This window comes from Mus pahari, chromosome 23 (genome assembly GCF_900095145.1).
Source record: "Mus pahari chromosome 23, PAHARI_EIJ_v1.1, whole genome shotgun sequence".
Taxonomy (NCBI): domain Eukaryota; kingdom Metazoa; phylum Chordata; class Mammalia; order Rodentia; family Muridae; genus Mus; species Mus pahari.
The window spans coordinates 10,348,232-10,361,679 of NC_034612.1; the positions used below are offsets into that span (position 1 = coordinate 10,348,232).

The following is a 13,448-nucleotide window of genomic DNA, read 5'->3' on the forward strand; positions in this document are numbered from 1 at the left end:
TCTCTCTCTCTCTCTCTCTCTCTCTCTCTCTCTCTCTCTCTCTCTCTCTGGTCATGCCACCTATGGTGCTGGATGGGACTGGCCTCTGGGGTGGGAATAAGAACAGAGTACCCCGCCCATTTTCTCAAAGGTTCCCAATGCTGGGACAGGGACCAAGTGGGGCTCCCCAAAGCCACCTGGAAGGGTTTTGCGTGGTGGAAACTATCAGCTAGCCAGAGGCTGCATCAGCTGGGTCTTTTAGGTCCAGAGAAGACCCACTATACCAGAATGGGGCTAGCCAGGATTGGAGGAACTCTTGATGTGTGCCATTCTTCCCGGCTGTCTTTCAAGAGGTCTTCTAGAAACAGGGGTCTGGTGGGTTTGCCTATCATCTCAGCACTTGAGAGACTGAGGCAGGGGGATCACAACGAGTTAAGGACAGAAGCAGAAGGATCACAAGGAGTTTGAGCCTCTCTCTCTCTCTCTCTCTCTCTCTCTCTCTCTCTCTCTCTCTCTCTCTCTCTCTCCCCTGAGGCAGGAGGATCACAAGGAGTTTGAGTCTCTCCTACACTCACACACATGCCCTTGAATACATGTGGATGCTTGGAGGAGACACCATCCGCCTGGGTTTGATCCCGCTTGGCTCTGGATCTCTCTTGGGGCTTCTCACAGGGCCCCAAGGTGACAGCAGCTAAGCCAGTATTAGCCCAAAGGCTTCCTCATGGCCATGGCTACCGAAGGGACCTCGGGGTGCCATTAGCTAGACTTGAACTTGTCATGCAGCCTCTCTTGTGTCCAGGTTCCCTCTCAGTGTGGGAGCTGTGGGATGGGGTGGGCCAGGGGCCTCTGTTGCCTCTTCCCCATGCCAGAAAAAAATTCTATAATTCTATCTTTTTAAAAGAACGAGAGCCTTTCAGAGCTTGATGCTGGACCTCCAGGTCTTCTTAGTTTTTTGTTTTGTTTTGTTTTGTTTTGAAACAGGGTCCTACGTAGCCCAGGGTGGCCTCAAACTCGCTACATAGCCAAGGTTGGCTTTGAAAGCCTAATCCTTTTGCCTTCACCTCTCAAGTGATGGGATTACATGCCTGCGCCAAACCCCAAAGTCTCATTTCCCTCCCCCCCAAAAATATGTATTTGTTAAACGCTAGGCGTGGCAGGGCACACCTGTGATCCCAGCAATTGGAGACTGAGATAGGAAGATCCAACATTCAAAGCTAGCCTAGGCTACATGGTAAGAACGTACTGAGGTTTTTTGTTTGTTTGTTTGTTTGTTTGTTTGTTTGTTTACTTTTTAAAAGCATGTGTGGGGTTAGGATGTGGCTCCGTCTGCGAAGGGCTTCCCATGAAGGCACGAGGACCTGTGTCCATATTCCCAGAATGGAGCACATAAAAATGCTGAGCTCAGCAATAAATGCCCGCCATCCATGCCCTAGGGAGCAAGAGACAGGAGGACCTCAGGGAACCTCAGGGGATCTCAGGAGACCTCCAGGAACCTTGGGGGACCTCCGGAGAGCCTCAAGGAACCCTAGGGGACCTCCGGAGATCTCAGTGAACCTCGGGAGACCTCAGTGAACCTTGGGAGACCTCAGTGAACCTCAGGGGGACCTTGGGGGAATCTCAAGGGACCTCAGGGGACTTCAAGGGACCTCAGGGAGCCTCCAGGGTTCCCTGGTCAGGCAGTTGAACTGAATCAGGGAGCTCCCAGCTCAGGGCAAGACCCTGTCTCAAAAAATAAGCTGGAGAGCAACTGAGGGAAATACTGACCTATGTTGACCTCTGGCCTCTGCGCACATACACACGTGCACATGCACACATACACACGTGTGCACTGCTGAGCATGGAAGGGTGCTGTGGACCCGAGGGCCACTCTTCACGGGTACTCCCACTTGGCCCATTTCTTTTGTGTCTGCTGACATGCTCTGAGCTCATAGGAACAGGTCAGCTCGGGTTGGTTCCTGGGGACTTTGCAGAAACAGACCACGGCTGACCCTGGCCTTGCTTGGTCCCCATCTTGTAGCTCATTCTGAGGCAGTTTGAACAAAACCCTTCCCCTGAACTTGCCCAAGGATGTTTTTGACCTCGCAACCTCCTGACTTTGTGTGTCAAAGTTGCGGGCTTGACCACCTATTTGGCCACTAGGTAGTCAGAGCTGAGATTTGATTCGGTGTCCTTTCCTTATCATTATGGGTATGAAAGGGGAGTCATAGAGCCCAGGAGGGCAGCCTCTCTTGACCCTCTGTATCTTCTCTGTGCCCCCAGCCATGGCTGCCCAGGAGTCCTTGCACGTGAAGACCCCTCTTCGTGACAGCATGGCATTGTCCAAACTGGCCGGCACCAGCGTGTTCCTAAAAATGGACAGCTCCCAGCCCTCGGGCTCCTTCAAGATCCGAGGCATTGGGCACCTCTGCAAGATGGTACAAGGCAGGGTGGCATCCTGGCAGGAGGGGTGGTCCCTCCCACCTGACAGTTGTAGAGGCAGGTGTGCAGACAGACACCCAGGATTCTAAACTGAGGCAGGAAGGTGGAAAGTGAACAGTATCCCAGAGTGCTTAGCAAGAACCTGTCTCTACAGAAATAGCAATTTTAGGGCCTGGGGTTTAGGCAGCTCAGCGGTTAAGAGCACTGGCTGCTTTTGCAGAGGACCTGAGCTCAGTTCCCAGCACCCACATAGGGGCCCACAACCACCTATACCACCTATAACTCCAGTTCCAGGAGATCTGACACCCTCTTCTGGTTTCCAGGAGCAACTGCACTCACACGCATATAAGTCAAAAATAAGTAAACATTGGGCTGGAGAGATAGCTCAGCGGTTAGGAATGCTTGGGGCTCTTTCAGAAGAAACATGCTCACCCTCAGCATCCAAGTTAGTGAGTGGCTCCAGCCCAAAGATTTATTTAGTAAGAACACTGTAGCTGTCTTCAGACATACCAGAAGAGGGCGCCAAATCTCATTATGGGTGGTTGTGAGACGCCATGTGGTTGCTGGGATTTGAACTCAGGACCTTTGGAAGAGCAGTCAGTGCTCTTACCTGCTGAGCCATCTCACCAGCTCAATAAAACAAATCTTTAAATATATATATAGTACACTGTCACTGTCTTCAGACACACCAGAAGAGGGCATTACAGATGGTTGTGAGCCACCATGTGGGTGCCGGGAATTGAACTCAGGACCCCTGGAAGAGCAGTCAGTGCTCTTAACTGCTGAGCCATCTCTCCAGTCCCAACAAATCTTAAATACTTTTTTTTTTTTTTAAAGAAAATCATGCCGGACATGGTGGTACACGCCTTTAATCCCAGCACTCAGGAGGCAGAGGCAGGTGGATTTCTGAGTTCAAGGCCAGCCTGGTCTTCAAAGTGAGTTCCAGGACAGCCAGGGCTACACAGAGAAACCCTGTCTCGAAGCCCCCCCCCTCAAAAAAAAAAGGAAAAGAAAAGAAAATCATTTTAGATAAGGGGTGTCCACCCATACAGGTCCCTACAGACTGACACCTGCCTCCTTGCCCCAGTTAATCTCCTTGGGGAAGATATACCTGAGAGAGAATGGTTCAGATACTAAGTGGGTAGGCTCAGCTTAAGATAGAAGATGTCCCAGCGAGAAGGATGAACCTAGGCTGAGACTGGGAGGGTGGCCTGACCCTTCCTCTTGTCTCCACAGAAAGCAAAACAAGGCTGCAAACATTTTGTCTGCTCTTCAGGTAAGTGCCCAGTTAGCTTTCTTTCCGACCTTGGTCTGTGCATCCTGTGGCCCAGTACCAGGCACTGCTTCTCTCTGGGCCCCGGGTCTCCGCACCAGTGTATCCATTCGTCATCACCCAGATTTGGGGTTCTAGAATGAAGTGCCTCTGGAGATGAGCAGCCCCACCTGGGGTCCCAGACCCTCCTCCCTGACACGCCCTCTCCACTGACAGCGGGCAACGCGGGTATGGCGACCGCCTACGCCGCCAGGAGGCTGGGCATCCCGGCCACTATAGTTGTGCCCAACACCACCCCTGCCCTCACCATTGAGCGGCTCAAGAATGAAGGCGCTACAGTCGAAGTGGTGGGAGAGGTGAGTGGCGGACCCGTCGTGGGCGGCAGGGCTGATAACTGAATGGAGACCCTCATCATCTCAGTCTCTTCCCGCCCCGCCCCCTGCAGATGCTGGATGAGGCCATCCAACTGGCTAAGGCTCTGGAAAAGAATAACCCGGGTTGGGTGTACATCTCCCCCTTTGATGACCCTCTCATCTGGTAAGTTGGAGCCACCCCACTTCGCTCTGCCATGTGTGGCTTCTGCTCATGCCCTCTCTGGCACACCCAATGTGTGTGGGAGAGAACACACTAAGCGCGCAGATGTACACACCAGCGATGAGGGGTCCCCAGATGCAGAGACTCGGGGAGATCAGCTCATCTGGGGGTGGCTAGGAGCAAATGGGCTAGGGAAGCATCAGTGGAGGTGGCTCTCATGTGCCAGCGTCTGTCTGCCATGAGCCACTGAAGCTGGGTCCCTGGGAACCCTGGGAGTCGGTGGGGAGTAAGCATCCAAGGATGTATCCACTGGTGGGCTGGAAATGGGGGTTTATCCACCAACCCCCACAGCCATCCCCTCTCTCTATGGGCCGGCTGGTCTCCTACACAATCAGTGTCCAGTGAGGCTGGGCTGGGCAGCAGGAAGGTCAGAAGCCAGGTTCATCACTGCCTGTGATAGAAGGAAATAAAGACCTTAGCCGGCGGCTTTGGCCAGCCATTGTGTTTTTGTGAAGCCCTGTCCTGACCTTGCTATCCTTCTCCTGCCCAGGGAAGGCCACACTTCCCTTGTGAAGGAGCTGAAGGAGACGCTGAGCGCCAAGCCTGGAGCTATCGTGCTGTCTGTGGGCGGTGGAGGCCTGCTGTGTGGAGTGGTCCAGGGGCTGCGGGAGGTGGGCTGGGAGGATGTGCCCATCGTCGCCATGGAGACCTTCGGCGCCCACAGCTTCCATGCTGCGGTCAAGGAAGGAAAGCTGGTCACCCTGCCCAAGATCACCAGGTGAGCCCGAGGCACCTCTCCATCACAGGAGAAGTGGGATTGAGGTTTCGTTCGTTTGCGCAAAGCTGCGCGCCCACGTGTGGTCTGTCGGGGCCTTGAGCATGAGTCTGTTCTATAGGCAGTGGTTATGTGATGCCGATCACTTCTTGAAGTCTGCAGGCCTCATTTCTTGGCTTCCCTCTTATCTGGCCTCTGAAATTTGCTGGTCCTAGCTGATCCTGGACACAACATGGGGGAAAACGCCCTCTTGCCTGCAAAGAATTTATAACTAACCCCCACACCAGCAGCTTAAACCAAATTGAACTCTAGTTCTATTAGGGGCAACTCCTTAGAGAAGGGGGCTGAGTTCCTGGAGTCTCTTCTCCCATCACTCTGAGTGACGAGACCTAGGGTCCAAAGTGGCTGCTTTCGTGCCAGCCACCACACCCACACTCCATCTGAGAAGAGGAAGACGAAGCGGAGCTGCTCCCCAGCTGACAGTGGAATCACACCCAGCAAACCAATCATTAGAGCTGAGAGTGCTGAACCTGGTGTGCTGGGCGCCTTACCTAAGCTGTTTGGCACACGGTATGGAACTGGCCGTTTCTTGCTGATAGGTTGATGGAGAGCTGTGACTCGCAGCTGCCACTAAGCATCCCAAGAGTGAATTGCACCGCAGACCCATACGTCAGGGGGTGGGGGTGGGTCAAAGTTCAACTCTCAAAGTCTATTTTGTACCAAGTGTGGATGGTTTGTTGCGCCACCACAAACGTTGAACTCTCATAGACCGTCAGAAGTCAGAGCTTGTCTGTACTCACTCCTACCATGCATTGGGCAGAGCTGGGTCGCACGGCCACACCTAGCTGCAAGGGAGGCTGGGTAAGGTTTGCTGTAGGCATCCACAAGTGCAGCTAGAAGGGATTTCGAGGGAGAGGATGGCTTCTGTCCTAGGTAGGGAACACTGAGATTCTTCCTGGATTTCTAGGCATTATGTACCTATTGGGACTGATGCTGGCCCACTACCATTATTCTTTCCTGCCAGATGGAATATGGGTGCAGTAGCTGGCATTCCAGCAGCCATTTTGGACCCTAAGTTAATATAACCCTGGGGCAGCTATTGCCTATGTTTCCCATTCTGTACAACTGAGCTTGGGAAGAGTGTGACACCTGACGTTTTAGGAAGGACTAGCTCTCCCTGTTCATTAGGGTGTGGGAGGGCTGTCTGAGGACCTCAACTAATCCATGGGACCAAGGAGTCCCTCTGGGGAGGGCTCCCTGGAAGAGGAGGCAAGTGAGCAGTGCAGGCAGAAGTTACAAGCTGGGGTGGGGGTGAGCAGGGTCTTCAGGCATCTGAGTCAGGCCCATTTGATGCCCTAGACCACTGTGCAGGATTGCCACTCCCCGCCTCTCACCTTAAGTCCCCGCCTCTCACGTGCACCCTTCTACCTCGTCTCTTCCCCTGTGCCCATCCCCCTCCTCATCCCCACCTCCCAGTGTCGCCAAGGCCTTGGGCGTGAACACTGTCGGGGCGCAGACCCTGAAGCTGTTTTACGAACACCCCATTTTCTCAGAGGTCATCTCAGACCAGGAGGCCGTGACTGCTCTTGAGAAGTTCGTGGGTATGTTCTGTGGGATCTTTTTGCCCCTTGATTTTTCTCCCTCCTCAGCCTAGACTGTCTCATGCCAGTCCCTGGTAAACGCAAAAGCCACTCACAAAAACGTGAGTGTGGTAATCATGATAGCAGGGAGGGCAAACTGTACCAGTTTTGAGCTTCCTGGTAGCTGGGGTCAAAAGGGAAAGGGCCCAGATGAGCTGGATTTGGAGTTCTTTAACCGAACTCCCTGGGGTCAGCCTTGAAGATGGCCAAAGAGAACAAAAGTAAGAACACGCACTGCTGTTAATCATCTCAGCTTGCTGCCACACGGGAGTGACCATCTCAGGTGCCCGAGCGCCCTTAGCACAGGCTGTAGGAACCGAGGCTGGTCTCAGAACAAGTGGACCCAGCCACAGGGACAGATGTTGAGAGCTGACCAGCGCTCCCCCACCCCTCCGCAGATGATGAGAAGATTCTGGTGGAGCCCGCGTGCGGCGCAGCGCTGGCTGCTGTGTACAGCCGCGTGGTGTGCAGGCTGCAGGATGAGGGCCGGCTGCAAACCCCGCTGGCCTCGCTGGTTGTCATCGTGTGTGGCGGCAGCAATATCAGCCTGGCGCAGCTGCAGGCACTCAAGGTGCAGCTGGGCCTGAACGGGCTGCCTGAGTGATGACCTGCTGCTGCCCTGGCCACCCTCACAGGGGTCACCGGCACCCCTGAGTGGGGTGGGTGGGGATACACCAGACAGGGGCCCCACCCTCCTCTACCTGTGTTTATAATGTGCACTTTTCCATTGTAAATAAAAAATAAGTATATATTTATAGAGCGACGATCTTTTGAGCGTTGTTTGTTCTTGACATGGGGTCTGTGTGCAGCCCAGGCTGGCCTCAAACTGGAGATCCTCCTGCCTCATCTTCTGAGAGCCAGGAAGACAGGCACTGGCTTCCTTGCCTTGCTCGGTCCCCCTCTACTCCCAGCCACATCGTCCCTGGCTCTCAGAGGAGCAGTGCTCCCCTCTGGGGACTCGGGTCTCCCAGTGGAGAGAAGACCACAGCTAAGCCACACAGGGACCTAGGGTGGGGTCCCAAAGCAGCTGGGAGATGCACAGGCAAGGCCACCACGTGCTAATATGAAGTCCTTAGGGACAGGACAAGGCCATCCTGAAACACGAGCGGCCCCACCCTGGTGTGCAGGGCAAGGAAGGTGGAGTAAACCTGACAAAATCCCAACCCCCTACTACCAAGGAAACTCAGAACACACGGCAGGCGGGGCTGGCGGGGCGAGGCTACCCACACCTCTCAGGACCTCTGGTCCACAGGCTGTGAGCTCGCTGGGTCCCACAGGGGACTTGGTTTCAGGACCTCTGGTCCACAGGCTGTGAGCTCGCTGGGTCCCACAGGGGACTTGGTTTCATGTGGGTCTCTGGGTCTAGGATTTAGGGTCTTAGCGGTCAGCAGGGTGGGCCAGGCTAGGACCCAGAATACAGCACTTGAGACAGATGCTGAGCAGAAGGCTTGATGAGCAGAAGGACTAACAGGGATAAATGGATGGAGAGATGGAGGAATGGTAGATGGGAGGACTGACGAAAAACAGAAAAAAGGCATGGTAGACTATACACGTAAACCCAGCATGTGAGCGAAGGTGGCTGGCCACAAGTTCAAGGCCACACTGAGTTACAGAGCAAAACCAAAACGAAAAGGGATGTGCAGTTCTGGGTGGACAGATGGATGGACGGACGGGCAGGCGGATGGGTGGGTGAGCAGGTGAGGATGTTCAGATGAAGAGGCAGGTGAGATGGGTGGGTGGGTGGACCGGTGGCTGAGTGAAAAGATGGTAGGGTGGATGGGAGAGTGGACAGGTGGGTGGACGGACGGGCAGGTGGCTGGCGATGCAGATGGACAGTGGGTACGTGGACTGACACGAGAGAAAGGACAGATGGAAGGAGACAGCCATGGACAGACAGGATGTGGTGCCACCCCACAAGACCTATTTAACAGAAGTACAGCCTGGGCTTCACTGCCCAGAGCACACGAGGGACACCTACCAGGAGGCCAGGGGCAGGCTTGGCTGGGAGTAGGGGTAGAGGTGTGGGGTGACGGTCCATCCCTCCAGCTGAAAGAAGACTCAAGGCCTCCAGCTACAAGCAGCCAGAAACTTTGGTTTTGTTCTCAAGCTCCTGCACTTAGGAGAGCTGTCTCCCGAGGCAACAGGCCCACAGGCCAGCAGTGACAACCATAATGTCCCCTGTCAGTTCACACACACGCTGAGGGTCCAGCACTAGTAGGATGTGACTCTCAGGAGTCAGGCCCACAGCCAAGCATAAGCCCCAGCCTACTGGTGACAGGGACAGGGAGGAGGAGCCATGTAGGGGGCAGAGGGCACAGGGGCGGAGGCAGCTCTGAGCCCACTGGGTTGTGTCCTTGTGAAGGAAGCCACTAGGACCAGAGTCTAGTGAAGACAGAAGCCCGAGGGGTGGACGGAAGGTGTGTGACCCACTGGCCACACAAAATGAAGGCAGCTGGGCAGAGGTGGACTTTCTCTCAGTCCCATGGAACCCTGACGGGTGAGAACGTCCAGAGGTCGGGCTGGCCCATGTGCAGCATGCTGTGGAATGGCGATTTGCTCCACTGGAACGGAGGACACTGGTCCCACGTGGGGCCACTGGCCGCCAGCATGCTCATGTACTTGGCCAGGGTAAAACTGGTCACCTGGGGGTCAGAGAGCACACACTCAGCTGGTGGAGCCCAACTCTCACCACGACCTTTCTTCAAAACACTATTCTGAAGCTGACCCCAAAGCGGATGCCCCCTTAAACCGACCCAGCTTCCGCCCAGATCTGACCTCTGACCCTGCACCTGTCCCACCCATCCTTCCCCAGGGCATGTGACAACTGGCTCAGGTAGCCTACCTTCACATCAATGCCACCATGGGCGCGCTGACGCAGGGCCTGAAATGGGTAGGAGCCATTGGCGGGGTTGAGGTCAGAGCGGGCGGAGATGGCATTCTCTGCATTAGGCTTCGGGCTGCAGGCTTCACACAATGACAGAGGGTCGTGAAGGAAGTCATTGTACCTGGGTGGGAAGGACAGGATGGCAGTTACCCTAGGGAGAGGCCAAGCTGCTCCTGCTTCGGAGTGCCCTTGAAACATCCTGAACTTTCTGGGCTTATCCCAACACCAGCTTTGGCTTGAGCAGGGCCAGATGTAGACCACCCTTACCCCTCCACCGACCGGATCACCCCTGCCTTCCTGAGGAGGTCTCTCCAGGACCCTCCTCCATGCAGGTCAGACCCCGGTCTGTTCCTTGACAGCATCTGTAGGGACTCGGGATGCCCTGTCACACTTCGGCTTCAGCCTGGGTTCTGGGCAGACATCTCCACCTCCCAAGAGAAAGGCACTCCCCAAGGATGGTAGTGAGCAGGCCCCCATCTGCAGACCAAGGCTGGCTGGTGGCAAGGTTCACTGGTACTGTCATGCAGAGGCGGCTCTCTGTACCAAGCCTGGGGTGTGTTGACCCACCTCATGAGCCGGACCATGGCATCCATGTCTTGCACCAGTGACTGGTCCCTCTGGAAGATCTTGGCTCGAGGGTTCTTGGTGTAAGAGAACCAATCTCCATACTGGGCCACCAGGGCCTGCAGCCCACTAGCATTGAATACAGTCTCAAAGTACCTGCTGGGACAAGGGTGGTCACCCACAACTCCCACTGGCCACACAGCTGGTTGTGGCTGGCATGGGGATGGGGGTCACAGTGGGACAGCTGTCACTATAGTCAGGCTGTGGCAAGGCCCTCTTGTCCTGTAGGGCATGAACCTGGGCTCTAGAGTCAACTCGCACTTCACTATTCTCTGACCATGGAGGATCCCTGGCTCAGTGTCCACATCTGTGGGTTGAGAAGAGACAGCTGAACTCATGCACCGTGGTCATAAGGACCCAACGTCAGCCTGGGAAAGCACAGGACATAAGGTAGCTCTGAAAAATCCAGCTAAGACTGGCTTCATGGGACTGAGGCTACCCCCAGCATGCTTCAGCTTCAGCCTGGGTACTGCATGGGCATCTCTGCCTCCAGGAGGCAGGGGCAGACCCAGCTGAATGCCAGTCCCAAGGTGTGGCCACCCCAATCCGCCTTGCTGCAGGTGCCATAAGCGGGGGTCACAATACAATGTGGGGCTTTCCCAGCAGGAGGGGGATTGTTCTCCTTGCTTAGCATGTTTAAAGTGTCACCTAGGGAAGGACCCTGCCTCAGCGAGGACAGACTTGGGGAGAGGGGGGCGACATGAAAAAGCAAGGCCACATACGGGATGTTGTAGCTAGCCCAGTAGGTCGTCTTGTAGAGCTCTGCAGTCTTGTCGGCCACCACCACCATGCCCCTGAGACCGAGAGAGATAAGTGAGGAGACACTCGTGGGGCTCGGCCAGTGGGAGGACCTCGGCACCCTCAGCAGGAACTGTGTTGTGTGCCCCACCTCCGGTTCCCATCGGGGGCACCTCTCCTTTGGCCTCCCCTTCCTCCCTTTGCCCCAGGGACTCACGGGATCTGTTCTAGGATGGTAAGCACCCGGCTTCCAGGGCTGGGTCCGTTGGGGATGAACGCCTTGTAGTCCACAATCATCCACTGGTTATTGTACCTGCCAGGCACAAGGAAGGAGTCGTACAAGCCTGGAAGCCTTCTCCAGCCCTGTCCGGCACCTCATACAGCCGGGACTCAGGGACGACACCCTAACACTGCAGCTTGACTGGGAGCCCACAGAACCCTCTTGCTACATGCCTGCTCAACTACAGCGCACAGCTCCCTAGAATTTCCTAAAGGACGGTTCTAGTTAAGCACTCAAAGACATACTACTTCCGGTGCCTGAGTCCCAGGCCCCGCCCCATAGGCGCTCTGAGACCTACCTATTCACCCCCTCCCCCGAACTTGGTTCCCAGGCTCATTCCCTTCCACGGCATTATCTGAGCCCAAACATTTATCTTCTTCCGAGGGGACAGCCCCAAGAGGAGGAGTTTACAGAAGAAAAAAGAAAACCCTTTCTTTCTTGAGCCTCAGTTTCCCCATGTATAAAACAAGGAAGGGGTTCAAGCTACCCCAATGAGCACCTGCAAGAAGGGGCTGAGCAGAGGGCCCTGGAGTCCCATGGGTCCACTCTGGTCTGAGTACTAAATGGTCCGCAAGAAGAGGCCTTGGAACAGGATCGCACTCACGTGCCACTATTGAACCGCTTGAAGATGTCTGCCCAGGTGGCCCCGTCCAAGGCCAGGCGGTTGGCCACGATGTTTCGTATCCACTCCAGCACACAGCCCTGAGGCTGCACGTACTTCCACAGGGCTGGGTTCTTGTTGCCGATGGTGGTCTCCAGGGTGACCTGTGAAAGAGACAAAGTGGGCTGCAGGCTCCACGTGGCAGCCCTGCAGGTCTTGGCTCAGAAGTCAAATATTTATGTTTTCCTCACATCTCTAAGCTACTTTGGTGCGTTCCCCTCAGGGATTCCTTGGAAAAGTACTTGGCTTGGGGAGACTCAGGACCTTGCACCCAGTTCTGCCTTGGGGACCAGAGTGCCATTCCTAGGTGCCTCCCCGTCGTAGGGGAGCACTTCCCCAAGGAGAGGCTATTCACCTGGAGCCCCAGCAGCCAGAGACCTTGGGAAGACCCCAGCCCACCTCGCTCTGTCTCAGAGTCACCAGCCATCCACCACTGCTCATGAAGCCTCTCCCCCTCACTGTCCCTGGAGCCCTCGTATGTCTGCATAAACACGCCTTGTTCTCATTAGTTAAAGCCAGCACAGAACCGGCCAGGCGTGGTGGCACATGCCTGTAACCCAGGACTTTAGAGGCAGAGGCAGAAAGGACTGCCACAAGTTCAAGGTGAGTCTGGTCTTAAACCAAACAGAACTTGGATCAACAGAGCCCGTGAACCTTAACTTGCAAAAGGCCACCTCCTGGCAGCGGGTGGGTGGTCCTGCAGTAGGAGAATCTACACAGCTGAGTCCCAGCCAGCTCTTCCCACCCTCCCCAGAGACATAGTAGGGCATCAAGAGCCAGCTATCTGTGGCTGCTGAGCAGATGGGCCAGATTCCTATCAAGCCCTGTGTTTAGTTCCCTGTGCCCCTGAAGGGTGCTGGCCTGAGCCTTCCTTTACACAAGGAGGCTAAGAAGAGCCGAAGGCTGGCAGGACCCACCTAGGAGAGTGTTTTCAAGTTTTACTTAGTTTGGAGGCATTTACAGTCTCATACCATAGCAAGCCCACGCTAGCTTCAGACTCTTCTTGGTTATTCTCCTGCCTCCACAGCCCAAGTGACAGGAGTTCAGGTGTGAGCTTAGGCCAGTGTTTCAAAAAAGCCATTTAGGGCTGGAGGGATGGCTCAGTGGTTAAGAGCACCGGCTGTTCTTCCAGAGGTCCTGAGTTCAGTTCCCAGCAACCACACGGTAGCTCCCAACCGTCTGTAACAGGATCCGACGCCCTCTTCTGGTGTGTCTGAAGACAGCTGCAGTGTGCTCCTACATGCAATAATACCTTTACCCTAGCACTAGGGAGGCGGAGGCAAGAGGGTCGCAGACTCAAGAAAGCCACAGCTATGTAGGCCAGCCTGGGCTACATGAGACCCTCTTTTAGAAAACCAGAATGAAAAATATAAAGAGAAGAAAAATAAAAATGACATCTAAGCCAGGCCTGGCACGGGTCTGTAACTTCAGTCTACCTAAGAGGCTGAGGAAGGAGGGTTGCTGGCTGGAGCTGCATACTGAGTTCGAGGACAGGCCGAGCTATAGAGAGACTCGCTGCCTTAAGGATAAATAAAAAAGTCAACCAGGGCTGGTGAGATGGCTCAGTGGATAAGAGCACCGATTGTTCTTCTGAAGGTCCGGAGTTCAAATCCCAGCAACCACATGGTGGCTCATAACCATC

The 13,448-nt window shown here is 55.0% G+C and overlaps 2 protein-coding genes across 2 annotated transcripts in view; one reads left to right on the top strand and one right to left on the bottom strand.

Moving 5' to 3' along the window:
- Positions 1-986: 986 nt before the first annotated feature.
- On the top strand, positions 987-7,380 carry Sds (serine dehydratase). The gene is made up of 9 exons (XM_021187127.2): positions 987-1,006; positions 1,128-1,210; positions 2,239-2,393; positions 3,634-3,673; positions 3,887-4,026; positions 4,116-4,207; positions 4,755-4,982; positions 6,456-6,580; positions 7,018-7,380. Exons 3-9 carry the CDS (start codon positions 2,241-2,243, stop codon positions 7,221-7,223), a joined length of 984 nt encoding a protein of 327 aa, XP_021042786.1. The 5' UTR covers positions 987-1,006; positions 1,128-1,210; positions 2,239-2,240; the 3' UTR covers positions 7,224-7,380.
- An 825-nt stretch (positions 7,381-8,205) lies between these two features.
- The window catches only part of Plbd2 (phospholipase B domain containing 2), an 18,324-nt gene continuing 13,081 nt past the window's right edge, over positions 8,206-13,448 (bottom strand). The window contains exons 7-12 of the mRNA XM_021222736.1: positions 11,750-11,910; positions 11,083-11,178; positions 10,850-10,921; positions 10,071-10,223; positions 9,462-9,624; positions 8,206-9,261 (exon numbers count right to left, since the gene is read on the bottom strand). Of these exons, the coding sequence (XP_021078395.1) occupies positions 9,094-9,261; positions 9,462-9,624; positions 10,071-10,223; positions 10,850-10,921; positions 11,083-11,178; positions 11,750-11,910 (813 nt within the window). The 3' untranslated portion in view covers positions 8,206-9,093. The remainder of the gene's footprint in view (positions 9,262-9,461; positions 9,625-10,070; positions 10,224-10,849; positions 10,922-11,082; positions 11,179-11,749; positions 11,911-13,448) is intronic.

Coding starts and splice junctions, on each gene's coding strand:
- Sds (XM_021187127.2), top strand. CDS start 2,241: ATGGCTGCCCAGGAGTCCTTGCACGTGAAGACCCCTCTTCGTGACAGC. Junction 2,394..3,633: donor TTGGGCACCTCTGCAAGATG/GTACAAGGCAGG, acceptor TTGTCTCCACAG/AAAGCAAAACAAGGCTGCAA. Junction 4,027..4,115: donor CAGTCGAAGTGGTGGGAGAG/GTGAGTGGCGGA, acceptor CGCCCCCTGCAG/ATGCTGGATGAGGCCATCCA.